The 13820-nt window shown below is 38.1% G+C and overlaps 2 protein-coding genes across 2 annotated transcripts in view; both read right to left on the bottom strand.

Moving 5' to 3' along the window:
• Positions 1-1839, bottom strand: part of RSBN1 (round spermatid basic protein 1) — a 39788-nt gene extending 37949 nt beyond the window's left edge. Inside the window, exon 1 of the mRNA XM_043876806.1 lies at positions 1071-1839. Within this exon, the coding sequence (XP_043732741.1) occupies positions 1071-1776 (706 nt within the window). The 5' untranslated portion in view covers positions 1777-1839. The remainder of the gene's footprint in view (positions 1-1070) is intronic.
• Positions 1840-2741: 902 nt separating this feature from the next.
• PTPN22 (protein tyrosine phosphatase non-receptor type 22) overlaps positions 2742-13820 on the bottom strand; it is a 56505-nt gene continuing 45426 nt past the window's right edge. Inside the window, exons 17-21 of the mRNA XM_043878164.1 lie at positions 11901-11984; positions 11538-11653; positions 9955-9985; positions 6268-6345; positions 2742-4022 (exon numbers count right to left, since the gene is read on the bottom strand). Coding sequence (XP_043734099.1) covers positions 3958-4022; positions 6268-6345; positions 9955-9985; positions 11538-11653; positions 11901-11984 — 374 coding nt within the window. The 3' untranslated portion in view covers positions 2742-3957. The remainder of the gene's footprint in view (positions 4023-6267; positions 6346-9954; positions 9986-11537; positions 11654-11900; positions 11985-13820) is intronic.

The raw sequence follows: 13820 nt of genomic DNA, 5'->3' as shown, positions 1-13820 counted from the left end.
CCTAGGTTAAGACCAAATATGTGTAAGAAATCCGGAACTCACCCAACTTGATACTGAAAGAATAGTTCATTAACACATAACTCAACTGCCCCAGTACTAAGAACACAGTATTTTAAACTCTTCTTCAGAAGATAACACTAAGAAATTACATAAAATCATCTACAAAGTACAAATACATGGCATAATCAAAATTCTTATCCGCGCCCCCCGCCCCCGAAGAGAATGAAAATAAATGCTACAGGTACTTTCGAAGAGGAAAACAGCAATTTTTGTGAATCTAATTTGTCTAGAACCCACACTCACTCAGTAGGGTCCTACATTTTCTGGATTATATTCTTGACTTTAGTAAGTTTACTGGAAATAAATAAATTCTCAATTTGTTGTGCCAGGTAAATTAAAATGCAACTGGAATTCTTGTCTCTACTATCGCCTACTGAACACTTCCACTTTTCAGAGGCTCGGCTGGTCCTATTTTCCAGGATCAAAGAGGAGAGAAAACCCTTTCCTGAAAATTAAAAATGATTTTTACCTCCACATAAAAAAAAAAGGTAAACTATTTTATTTGATATCTCATCTTTCAGAAGCTAAGGCAACCTAGAAGCTAAGTCGAGCTAATTAATCTCGGTAAAAATTCAAACTCCTTAATAGCCCCAAACCATACTCGTTAATATTGTGGAGCTTTCCATCAAGGAAAACAGGCGGGGGGGGTGGGGGGGTATTTTAGCGACAAGCCTTTACTTTAGACAGTTTTTAATACCCCACTTACTATTTATCCCATGCCAAGGATCGCGCGGCGCGGAAACCCTGGCGATTTTGAAAACAAACGTCGGTAAAGGCTCCGGGAGGGGGGAATGGTAAGGGGGTTAGTAACTGACAGCTCGGCCTCGAAGCAAGAAGCTTCAAGTAGGTCAGACGGTTCGAAATCCAGGGTCCACCCCAGTGGGCTTAGGGGAGTAGAGCAGCAAGGAGGTAAGCGGAGGCAGGCGTCTCTCAGGATTAAAGGGGCGGGATATCGCAACAGAGAGAGACCCAGATACAGCCCGAGCTCGGGGCAGTTCGGCTGCTCTCACCTCTCTTGGGGGCCTTGAGCAGAGGCACCCCTCCTGTCCTCTCGCCGTTTTCCTGCTTGTCCTTGTGCTTGAGCTCTCCCGGAGCGCAGGGGCCTGGGTCACCATCAGAGCCGCGGTGGTGATGGTGCTTGTGCCGCTCCTTGTGGCCCTTATGCTTGGGCCCGGCTGCGCTCACCGTCAGGGGCGAGAAGGTGAAGAGGGCCGAGGTGCCCGGGGCCGGGAGCGGGGCAGCGACAGCGGGCCCGGCGGGTGCCAGCGAAGGTGGCGGCGGAGGCGGCAGGAGCAGAGGCTCAACAGGGCCTGGGACGGTTGGGGCTGCATTCGTTGGCGGCAGCGGCCCGGGATGTTGGCGGCTGCGACGCCGCCGGTGAGGGGGAGCGAGAGGGGGGTCCTGGCTCGGCCGCCCCCGCTTCTCCTGAGACCCCCCGCTGCTCGCTCGGCGCTGCCGCTTCACTCCCCGCGGCGAGACCCCAGCGTGGGGTTTCTCCTTCCCGTCTTTGTCCGCCTCCTCCTGCGCCGCCACCGCCCGTACTACGCGCACCGCTCCGACCTGCGCAGCCATTTCACCCACAAACACACATTTAAATGGCCCGACCGCCCCCCCGTCCGCGTATCGCGCAAGCGCCGCCCGCGCACGGCCCGCTGGGCATTGGAGTCTCTCCCCCACCCTCCACTTCTCGGCCATTCTTCGTCCAGAGCTGAACATGCCGGAAGTGGCACTTCCCGGCGCTTCTCCGCAGGCCCCTCCGACCGAGCTCTATTGTAAAGCACCCAAGGCCGCGCAGAGCCTCACGGGAGCGGTAGTTCCCCGCGCCCCCGCCGCGTCGCTGGCTCGTCGAGCCGAGGAGCAGAAAGAGAGCGTGCGCCGAGTCACGCTTCGGGCTGCGACGCAACCGCCGCTGGGCGGAGAGTTGCCGCCAACCGCCTTAACGGCCGAAACAATGTTAATAGCTTTCGAAGTCTGTCGGCGCGTTCCCATTACCGTCTCCGTGTGCCCGTTCGTCATTTTACACGGAGTAGGTGGTCTCCATAGTTACTTTTCAGTTTGCTATTCCTCTCATAACCTTTGTGAGGTAAAAGAAGCTCCGGCCTTGTACAACCCTGGACAAGCGATGAGATGCAGAGGAAAAGGGAACGTAGTAACATAGCAAATGAGGGCAGTTTTGCTTTAAGGTAGAACGGAGCTGCAAATCAGACATTTCTGAACCTCTTCCTGGGCAGTAATTGCTATGGTTACAAGCACAGGCGCGACAAGGCAGGTGCAAGAATTGCCTGGGAGCCTGCTGAGCGCCGCCCACCTCTCCATCGAGTCGCAGCCCCTCTAGTGCCTGGAAAGGTAGTCTATCCATTATTTAAAATCCATTCCTGCAGTTGCGGAAAAATTCTAGGTGGAAAAATATGTTTTGAAATTTCTTAAGATTTTTTCAAATCGTAAATATAAGGCTGCATAAATTTGAGAAGTGTGTCTACCATAGCCCACTCCAGAAATCATACTACTCACCAAGTTTTCTGCCCGGAAATGTATTTACAATTTGATCGTCACGTTACAATTTTACCGCCTTGATAAAGATATTTGGAAGTAATTGATTACAATAAACTACTCAAGATAAAATCACTGTGGTTTGATACCACTAGTAGCAAGAAGTATTCAGCTCAGTGAACACTATGAAGTTAGTTTAAAAACCAGAAAGTTTATTGAGCACCTCTTGTATACAGTACACTATACAATAAAAAGGTAATATTTCATCTGATGTGTGTCTTCATTGGGATTCCTAGTGAACAATATTGAAGAACAAATGTCTATTTCATTTTCATAAAGTTATAAATTTTTAAGTGAAATCATTATTAGTCAAGGGGAATCCTTTGTAATAATCACCCACTAACTTGTTTGTTATATACAATTAGATTTGAAAGATCAACTTTCTTAAGGCAAATCCATATTAATATAGAAAAAATTTTAACTAGTAGTACCTCTGGTTAGTTGGATATAAGTTGTACATGTTTTACAGGACCTTTGAAATGAAAAAATGCTACTGTATAAACCATGTTTATACAGCTACTGTGTTGTGTTGTTTTGTCTCTATTTATTTTTGATTGAAGGATAATTGCTTTACAATATTGTCTTTATTTCTTCCCTACATGAATCAGCCATAGGTAAGCATGGTCACTTCCCTCTTGAACCTCTCTCCCACTTCCCACCCTGCTATTTTGCTGATTATTTTTCTAGATTTGGTAATTGAACAACTTTGCCTAAAGCTTACCAGGAATTGAACATCTTGTTATTTGGTATATCCAAACAAAAGACTGTCATTAAAATGATTACTGTCATTAAGTATATATTTTATTCTCTTTAGGTGTAACTTCTTTTCTCACTACTTTGTTTCCCACAACACTTGGAAAAAGATGTGTACTCCATTTAGGCAGAAATAACTCTCAGGAAATAATCATTTTCACAAGCAGTAATTTTGTACTGCAACCACAAGGTAAGATTTTTCAAAACACTTTTTATAGTAACTTCTGAGAATGTAGACATTTAATTGAGGTCAAATTTTTACAAATCTTTTAAGTTTATATTTAGGTAGAAAAGTAAAGTAGAATAAAAATAACTTCTAAAAAGGAAAAATAAGTCCATTCCAAAACTTTGTCATACAGCATTCTCTGCACATAAGCTTAAATGACAAACTCCTATGTGTGCTTTCCAACCCGATGTAAATGAGATGAAATGTAAAACTTCTGACAGTTATTTGCATATTGGTCTTCTTTTAAAGCTATTAACATTATTACCATATCTTCATGGTTGATATTATGAATATACATTTATTTTAGCTAGCAGTATTCTATTTGTTTTATTTACAGATTCACTTGCAGGCAATATTCCAAAGCTGTTTTAAATTTTCCAAGTTGATGGTGGTTTCCTTGGTCCTTTGGGTTTTGAAAAACGATTTGCAAAACCTGGGAACAAAAATAATACTGAATGAAGAAAGATCTCTTAAACAGAAATGAACACTTTTTCTTTTGAGTGTATTGTAATATGTGGAAATATATGGATTTTTTTCCCTAAAAGGTTAGCATCTTTGATCAATTTAGTAATAGATTATAAAAGCATTCTAGTAATTACATTAGTGCTTAAATGATGACAATACACTTCTAATAACACCTTAAATTTGTGGCACACTTACAAATTTAATAATGGTAATAATTAGATGGTTATAATAGCCTGTAGTAATTCAGTATTTTTTCTCCAATATTGAGATATTGACATATGTATGTTTACATGTGACATATGTATGTTTAAGGTATATGATTTGATACACATAAATATTGTGAAATGATTAGCACATTAAGGTTAACACCTCCATCCCCTCACATCATTGCCATCTTGTTTGTTAGATGAGCTTCTAAGATTTTTCTCTTTGATTTAAGATTTTTCTTTTAACAGCTTTCAAATATATGATACAGCACTGCCTGCAGTGCAGGAGACCCATCTTTGATCCCTGGGTCGGGAAGATCCCCTGGAGAAAGGAATGGCATCATCTCTAGATTACTTATAATACCTTATATAATGTAAATGCTGTATAAATAGTTGCTGGTGTATGGCAATAAGGCAGTTGATGGAGGGCTTCCCTGGTGACTTAGTGTTAATGAATCTGCCTGCCAATGCAGGAGACACAGGTTCTATCCCTGATCCGGGAAGATCCCACATGCCACGGAGCAATTCAGCCCATTGTTGTTTTCAGTAGCTAATTCATATCTGACTCTGCCACCCTGTGGACTGCAGCAAGCCAGGCTTCCCTCTCCTTCACTATCTCCCGGTTTGAGCTTGCTCAAACTTATGTCCTTTGAATTGGTGATGCCATCCAACCATCTCATACTCTATCACCCCCTTCTCCTATCCTCAATCTTTCCTAGCATCAGGGTCTTTTCCAATGAGTCAGCTCTTCATTAAGCCCTTGTTGTAAAGTTAGACAGGCCATGAGCTATTCAAGTGGTGTGTCTAATTGAGAGAAAAGAAGAAAGCAAGGAATATTTATGTTTCAGGCAAAGTTTGGTGCTTTTTTCATAGGTTATAGAATATCCTATAAACTTTTTAACTAAATGATTTAATAAGAATAATAACTTTTTTCTAAATGTAACATTTTAAACCTTAGAGTTAATGTAATCCAAGTAAAAATTTTAAAACACAAGAAACAGATCCAAAGATTCTAGTTAAATACTTTGCCTTGGTGAGATAGGGACCATAACCCCAATTGTGGCAGAGATTGCTACCTGTCCACCCAAATTTTTCTTTGTTTCTTCTTCAGGGATAGAATAGTATATGGGAAGCTTATCTGCCCAGCGTTACTGCATTTTCCCAGTGTCTTTTATAGTTTGGATGTAACACATGCATAGCATGATGTTGCCTCTTCCAGGCTAGTGCCATAAGTCCTGAAGAGGAGGCCACACACCTCTTCAACATTTTTCTCTCTTCTTGCCACCTACAGTATGAATGTGGCTGCAACAGTTTTGATCATTCAGGTAAGGACAATACCATGGAGCAACAGTTCCTCAGGGTGTGGTCCCTGGGACTACTGGAGGTCCCCCAGACCTTTTCAGGGATTCTGCTTTTTGGTTAATAATTTTTAGTAGTGATATCCTCTACCGTTTACTATACTTCTTACAAAAAAATTATATAGTGTATATAATACTACCTTAAATAGTATGAATTTATGTTATATAAATAGAATGCTTAATATAAAATTATTTTAAATTTATAGGTTATATTAAAGAGCAACTGGGCAAACAGTTCCTTTAAACTGTCAGAATTGTGCTTCACCTTTTACTGTCAAATGAATTTTAATAAGATTAGATAGTAGCATCATCTGTTCTTTTCATCATATTTGCATATTATAACTTTGCTTAGATATGAATTAGAGTATTAGTAGTATTTCAGAATTTCTGGATGTAGCTTTCACATTCATTTATTACATGCCAACATAATCATTTGGTACCTAGTTTTATTTTCCACATATGCTAGGCAATTCATGCCTATGTAACATGTTAGAAGCTGAAAATAAAAAGATAAATGGCATGAAAAAGCATATAAACATAAGGATTTACACATGTAACCTTAAATCACATTAATGTTGTATCTCTTATACTGCAAATGAATAATTAAGGTAAACATTTTTTTAACTCTACTAGAAAGTAACACACATACCAAAATTCAAAAAGGAGCTGGAGTTACTTGACTGAGCAGTCTCTGCAGGCTTGTTTGGTGGGGAAGAATTACAGATACCTAAATCACAAGAAAAAAATGTAAGGGAAAGAATGAATATAGACTCAGACCACATAATTGTTGAGATTAAACGTTTCCTCCAAATTAATTAATACTTCTAGATAAACATCACATGTAACAAAATATAAGTGCTTACAAGTGAGTTCATACTATAATTTTCTCATTTTTGTGTGCATTTTTTTTAAGTTTTCTTTGCAAACAGATTGTATGGTAAACCCAACACTAAAGAAAATCACCAAAAGATTTAAAAATATGATCTATTTTATTGTGAATCTACTTTTTATGGGATTTGCATTTTGGTTTTCAACTGCATCTTACTTTGCATTCTGATCACTCTTAAGTACATTTTAAAATAATTTGTTCTCCACATTAGCTCATCTATGGCAAGTCTGTAGTTTTTCTTCCACCATCCTCTCCTCTGGAATATCTTTATTCACTTCCCAACCAACATTTTTCCTATTATGGATGTTTCTAGTTAGGTCCAGAATCTCCCAAAAAGTACTGTTATGTTGCTTTGTTTTGCTATTTTAGCTCCACATAGGCAGACTTAAAAATACATTTCTCTTCCTATCACCTTGATATATTCATATATAAATATCTACCCAATTCTGAAAACAATCCAGTGAAAACATGGTTCATATTTTGCACAAGTACTGTCTAATGACCAAAAAAAGATAATTTCAGGCTTGTATGAACTTTCTAGGAAACAGTACATAATTGGGGAGAAATTGCTAAATATTCACCTTTATTTGTTCTCATCATTTTCAGAATGTAGTGTGAGGACTGCATATATGCTTGTATACACAGAAAATTCTAGAAAGCCCTCACACTTCCTGGAGCTACATCAGTATGAATCACTAGAGTATATCATGAGTTTCAGTCAGATTCAAGTAAAATATTTATTGAATACCTACTAGTGCCAAGAATTAGGCTAGCCACTGATGATAGAGACATGGATAACAAGTGGGTGAAGGTGAGAAAGTTCAGGAGATAGCTATCATCCCTATATTGCATATGAGCTGAGAGTTGTATACATCCTTCAGAAAGAAAACAATTGTCCCAAAAGGGAAAATTGGCGTTTTATAACTGGAGACAAAAATTTTGCATATAAGGCAATGGCACCCCACTCCAGTACTCTTGCCTGGAAAATCCCATGGACAGAGGAGCCTGGTAGGCTGCAGTCCATGGGGTCACTAAAAATCGGACACCACTGAGTGACTTCACTTTCACTTTTCACTTTCATGCATTGGAGAAGGAAATGGCAACCCACTCCAGTGTTCTTGCCTGGAGAAGCCCAGGAACGGGGGAGCCTGATGGGCTGCCGTCTATGGGGTCGCACAGAGTCAGACACGACTGAAGTGACTTAGCAACAGCAGTGAACTACTAATTTGCTTATAACTTGTCATGGATACTTTTATGCTCCCTGCCCAGCATTAATTCCTTCTTGTGATAATTGAATTTTACTTTAAGAAATCAGCCCTTTCCAATGTTCACCTCCCATATTTCTTGTGGAGTTGATCTACCCATAGATCAAAGAGCTGATTTATGACCAGGGCTGTCAATTGGTACTTTGCAATGGTCACACCAGTTGTTTAGAGCTGACCTCATTCTCTGTTGGTCAATGTCCACATGTAACAATTGTTAAATATTAGACATGACACTGTCCTCTTAATCCAAGCATTAAATATACTGGCAATAATTGGTTTAGGTTTAGCCAAGACAAGCAGGCCTAACAATACTAGTCATCCATCAACCTGTGGCTTGAGCAACCAGGAAGGAGCTCATTTTTTTCATCATAAGCCTGAAATCACATAGTAAAAGCCTGCCTGAGTTATCTAACAGACAGAAACAAAGTTGGGAGATACGGAATAAGAGATTAGGCCCTAATTATATCATTTGAACTCTTGGTCATAAGTCAATAAATTCCTCTTTTCTGCTTAAACTAGCTTAAGTTGGGTTTTCTGTCACTTGAAATTAAAGGATTACTCAGCAACTAAAGTTTCCCACCAAAAGTAGCATTGGATGTCATAGCTGACATATTCAACTCTTGTCACCAGCAGCCATTAAGATCTTTTCAAAAAACAGATTTTATAACATATCTAAAACTCCTCTGTGACTTCCTATTGGGTCATTAACATGACCTATAAGAGTTTATTTTCTGCTTTTATAAGAGAAAGAAAATGATGTTTTGTGAAAGTGAAGTCGCTCAGTCATGTCCAAGTCTCTGTGGCAACCCCATGGATTGTAGCCTACCAAGCTTCTCTGTCCATGGGATTTTCCAGGCAAGAGTACTGGAGTGGGTTGCCATTTCCTTCTCCAGGGGATCTTCCTGACCCAGGGATCGAACCCAGGTCTCCCACATTGTAGAAAACAATGTTTCGTAAGCTAAGCTAATCAAATCAATCTTTGGCTAACTGTTCAATTTACACATTCTTTTGCTATTTGCCATTTTATTTCTTATGTTTTCTACTATAATTTGCTCTTGAAGTGTTTAAATTCTCTTTTGACTGACTTCAGAAGAAAGGCTATTTTCCAATCATGCTTCCCTGAATTTGCCTGCAATGCAGGAGATCCAGGTTTGATCCCTGCGGCAGGAAGATCCACTGGAGAAGGGAATGGCTACCCACTCCAGTACTCTTGCCTGGAGAATTCCATGGACAGAGGAGTCTGGCAGGCTACAGTCCATGAGATTAAAAAGAGTTAGACACGACTAAGGAACTAACACTTTCATACTATGATTTCCTCTTTAAATGTTTAAATTCTCTCTTGACTGACTTTAGAGGAAAGAGTATATTTTCCAATCGTGCTTTATTATAGGTAGGAAATTAGTTCACTTCAGAGGTCAAGTGTGGTAGCAGTAAAAGCAGCCTAGCACACGCTTATGGACAGGGAAATAGAGTGAAAACTCAGAAGAAAAGAGTAATTTTCAGCTATAAACCTTCTTACTTAGCTAACACCCTGTATCACGTTTTCTCAGTGCTCTTTGTCCCTCCCCACAATACCAGTATAGCTGTTTAATCCTTGATGATTAACCCGATGGATCAAGTTTTTAAAAAATATACTACCATATACTTTGTAGTTATAAATAAGACTTTGGAGATAACCAGTTTCCCATAGTTTCAGGAGTCAGGATTTTGTTTTCACTACAATATAAGAAAAACAGTAAGCAACAGACTTTTATTGCTAATAATATTTGGTAAAAATGGAAATGTGTCAATACTTTGCTTATTTCATTAAATCAACACATTTGTTTCACAATATGCTTTACTGTGACTACTTTCAAAGAAAATACATCTGAGGTTAGACTGCTGGGAGTTTTAAATAACACAGTAATGACAGCATTTTAGGATGTGTAGAAAGTGCCAAACATCATACCGTTATTCCTGTGAATCACACAGAAACTTTTCCCTCCCCTTACTCCCTGCCCAGTATTTTAGCATCGTGGAGCCTAACAACAGTGCAAGGCCTGAAGGTTACTGTTATGATATATAGGCCCTTAGCAAGGTTCTGTTTAGGAATACTACTGTTAATTATTTTTCCCAGTGGTTATATAAGGAAAAATTACATATACTGAAAGTGGTATATGTATTCTAAAAATAAGTAACTTACTCTTTTTCACATTTCGTAAAATTTTCAAACTCTATAAAAATAAAGAAAAGGAAAAGGTTAGTTTTTTCCCTCTGAAATCCAAACACTTTTAATCAACTAGAAATATAGACTTCAGTCAAGAGGATTAATTTCTTTAAAAATGGATATCGAAATACAAAATTATTTTTCTATCATGCCATTTTTAACTCAGTGCCAAGTCTCTACTTGTCTTATCTTGCTGTTTAGAAATAATACTATTATTCTGCAGGAAAAAAGATGGAGTTTCTACTTTTCTTCTTTATTTTTTAAAATATTTTATTTACTGATATATTTACTTATGTGGCTGCACTGGATCTTCATTGCTGCATGACAGCTGTCTCTAGTTGTGGTGCATGGGCTTCTCACTGCAGTGGCTTCTCTTGTCTGGGAGCACGGGCTCTAGGCACACAGACTCAGTAGTTGCGGCTCCTGGGCTCTCGAGTGGTGGCTCAGTAGTTGTGGCACACAGGCTTAGTTGCCCTTCCGCATTTGGAATCTTCCCAGACCAGGGAGGGAACCCATGTCCCCTGCAGGTCGTAACCTCGATGTATTAACCACTGGACCACCTGGGAAGTCCCCTACTTCTCTTCTTTATTAAGGGACCATTCCAGAACCCACAGTGGCTTCTGAAGATACTCTGATACATTGCCACTCCTATTCTAGTCAGAAAAATTGCCAGTCATTTTCTGTACTCGCTTTACTGAGATTCTCTTCATACTGTTAACCATGCTACTTCCTTCTCCCTCTTTTAAGCAAACCCGTATCTTCTGCCTCCTTGATGGTGGAGTCTCTAAACCCTTATCTCTTATCTCTTCTAAAAATCTACCCAGATTTCTTCTTTTCTTCACATTTCCTCAGGGTGTATGTTTTTCACTCTGTTCCACAGTATACTTTTTTTATAATTTTCATTTTATTTCTCATATAGGTATTGTATTCTAATAATTAACTATACACTTTTCAGGGACATTTAAATGACCTTTATGGCATTTCTATTTTTCTAACACTTAACAGAGATGTAATCTTCTATATAATAGATATTTTAAAATTCCTTTTTGAAAAATTTAGATTTTTAAATATAGATTATTTGTAATTCAAAATATCCTAGTGAAAATGCTCTCATTTTTGTTCTCCATCTTTTTCTTCTGCTCTGTTGGTATATGTTTCTTTTCATAAACCAATATCACGCCATTTTAATTATTCGGGCTTTATAATATTTTTATATCTGATAAGACTACCCTTCTTTCACTGTTTTTATTTATTTATTTATTTATTTGCTGTTTCCTGACTATTCTTGCTCTTTCCCCGCACATATAAACTTTGGAGTCAGTTTGTCTAGTTTCAGGGGGAAAGAAGTTGATAGTTTTGGGGGGAATGCTCTAAGTTGTTTTTTGTGTTTTTTTAATTTTTGGTTTCCCTCTATTAATTTTGATTGTTGTGAGACTAACAATCAATATTAGTGAAGATAGTTAGTCTAATTTTTTCATCTTAATGCTAGTGGCTGGGGGTTGGAGTGACAAGGGTTAGGACACCTCTGGCATATTCCCATAAACTCCTATCTTTTTTACCTTACTCCTTGTAAAATTCTTTCCAGGAGGTTTCAGTGTCTGTTTTGAAGATGTTGAATTTTCCATGGTGTTAGGACAGCTAGTAGAACAAGTCTCTACAGATTGAGCCTGTGTACCTAAAAAACAAAGTGTTTTGTTGAATAGCTTCTTAAGACTTCAGATTACATACAGGTTCAGAATTCAGTAATTTTTAGCCTGATTTTTCTGTACATTATTTTTGCAATAGATTATGCATTTTTAAAATTTATTATCTCTATCTTATTTAATCATTCTGTGTACCTTTTCCATTTAGGTCCTATTTTATTGTTAACCTTTAATGGTCTCACTTTTCTATAACTTTTGAGAGAGAGTACTGTCACTTACAATCTTCATCAGCAAGAAGGAAGGACTCTAAGGTTCTCTCTGGCAGTGGAGGTGGTGGGGAAGAAGAACGATCTTGTTGTAGATCTATGAAAAAAGAACATACAAAAAAAAAATCCTATCAATTGAAAGTCCTAAGTTAAGCTCCTTTTTTGAGACAAATGTATGATATTGCTTATTTGTGGAATCAAAAAAAATGGTACAAATGAACTTATTCACAAAACAGAAATAGAGTCACAGATGTAGAAAACAAATTTATGGTCACTAAAGGGGAAGAGGGGAGGGATAAATTGGGAGATTTGGATTTATATATACATACTAATATAAAATAGATAACTAATAAGAACCTACTGTATAGCACAAGGAAATCTACCCAATACTCTGTAATGGCCAATATGGGAGAAGAATCTAGAAAAGAGTGGATATGTGTACATGTGTAACTGATTCACTTTGCTGCACACCTAAGACTAACAACACTGTAAATCAACCAAGCGCCAACGAAAAGTATTAAAAAAATCCCTTTTTGGTTTTATATTATTTTTCCATTTTTTCAATATTAACCTGTAACAGCCAAATAAAAAATTATCTGAACAATGACTGGAGCCTCAAAAACTTTATTGTAGCTGTTTAGTCAATGAACGTATGCTTTATCACAAATTTAATAGCTGACTTATAAAAGTACTCTTCCAAAGAATTTGAACCTGACTTTAATCAAGCTTCTAGTCTTACTATAACTTTGCAGGGAATCCTAGAGATAGAGGAACGTGTTAAAACCATGAGGATACAAACAGCCAAATTTGGAATATTAGCAGTCTTAAGGACATTCCCTTCAACAAATAAATGGCAAGAGAGAACATAAAAAAAGAACTGTTACAAACTTTAAAAGGCTTAACACACATATAAAACAAATGCAAGATGTAGACTTTGAATTCAGCTTCAAATAAATCAACTGTAAAACATTGTTTGAAAAAATAAAAGAAGGACATGCTTGAGACAATTCAAGAAAATGAACAAAGTCTGCATATTAGATAATATTAAGCAATTATTATTAATTTTATTAGTGTGATTAATGCTATTATGGTAGGTTTAAATGTATGTTTGAGTATTTCTGTGATTTTATTGTTGTTGTTTAGTTGCTAAGTTGTGTCCGACTCTGGGACCCCATGGACTGTAGCCCACCAGGCTCCTCTGTGGAATTTCCCAGGCAAGAGTTTCCTTCTCCAGAGGACCTTCCTGACCCAGGGATTAAACCTGGGACTCCTGCATTACAGACAGATTCTTTACCACTCAGCCACCTGAAAGCCCATCTCTGTGATAAAGAATTTTAAATAATGGAGCTACTTTCCCACAACATAAGTCCTAAAGATACAAATGGTGTTCTATTGATGTATGCTCCTCATTGTATAGCACTAAGTATAATTATATACTTTATTAATGTCTTTGAAAATGAATACATGGTTAAGTGCTAGAGCTTTATCTGTCTTTGGTCATTGGGTTTTTTAGGTCTCAAGACTTATCTATAAAGCAAGTTCTGTTGTTTATTCCTTGTATCCTGGGTAATATGCAAAAATTAAATATCAATGCAGTACTTCCATCACCAAATACAATCACTGGCAAATAGTAGGCATTTAACAAATATTTGATAACTACTATAAAGTAGCTTATCACCTTCCAGTTTGATTTTAGGAAGTATTGTTAGAACTATAACTTTCAGGTAACAATATTCTGCCAAATACCTTCCCAAAATACCATTTTCACCTTAATGCTCCCCTGATAAAGAACCTATAGTGCTTATTACTTATTGAATTAGATCTAAATTCTTCTGCCAAGTTTTGTGTGTGATAAAATACACATAACAATATTTGCTATTAATGACAGTACATTCACATTGATGTACAAATATCATCACAGTCTGGTTACAAA

Source organism: Cervus elaphus, chromosome 20 (genome assembly GCF_910594005.1).
Source record: "Cervus elaphus chromosome 20, mCerEla1.1, whole genome shotgun sequence".
In the NCBI taxonomy this organism is placed as follows: Eukaryota; Metazoa; Chordata; class Mammalia; order Artiodactyla; family Cervidae; genus Cervus; species Cervus elaphus.
This window is presented reverse-complemented; position numbering and strand designations above follow the sequence as displayed.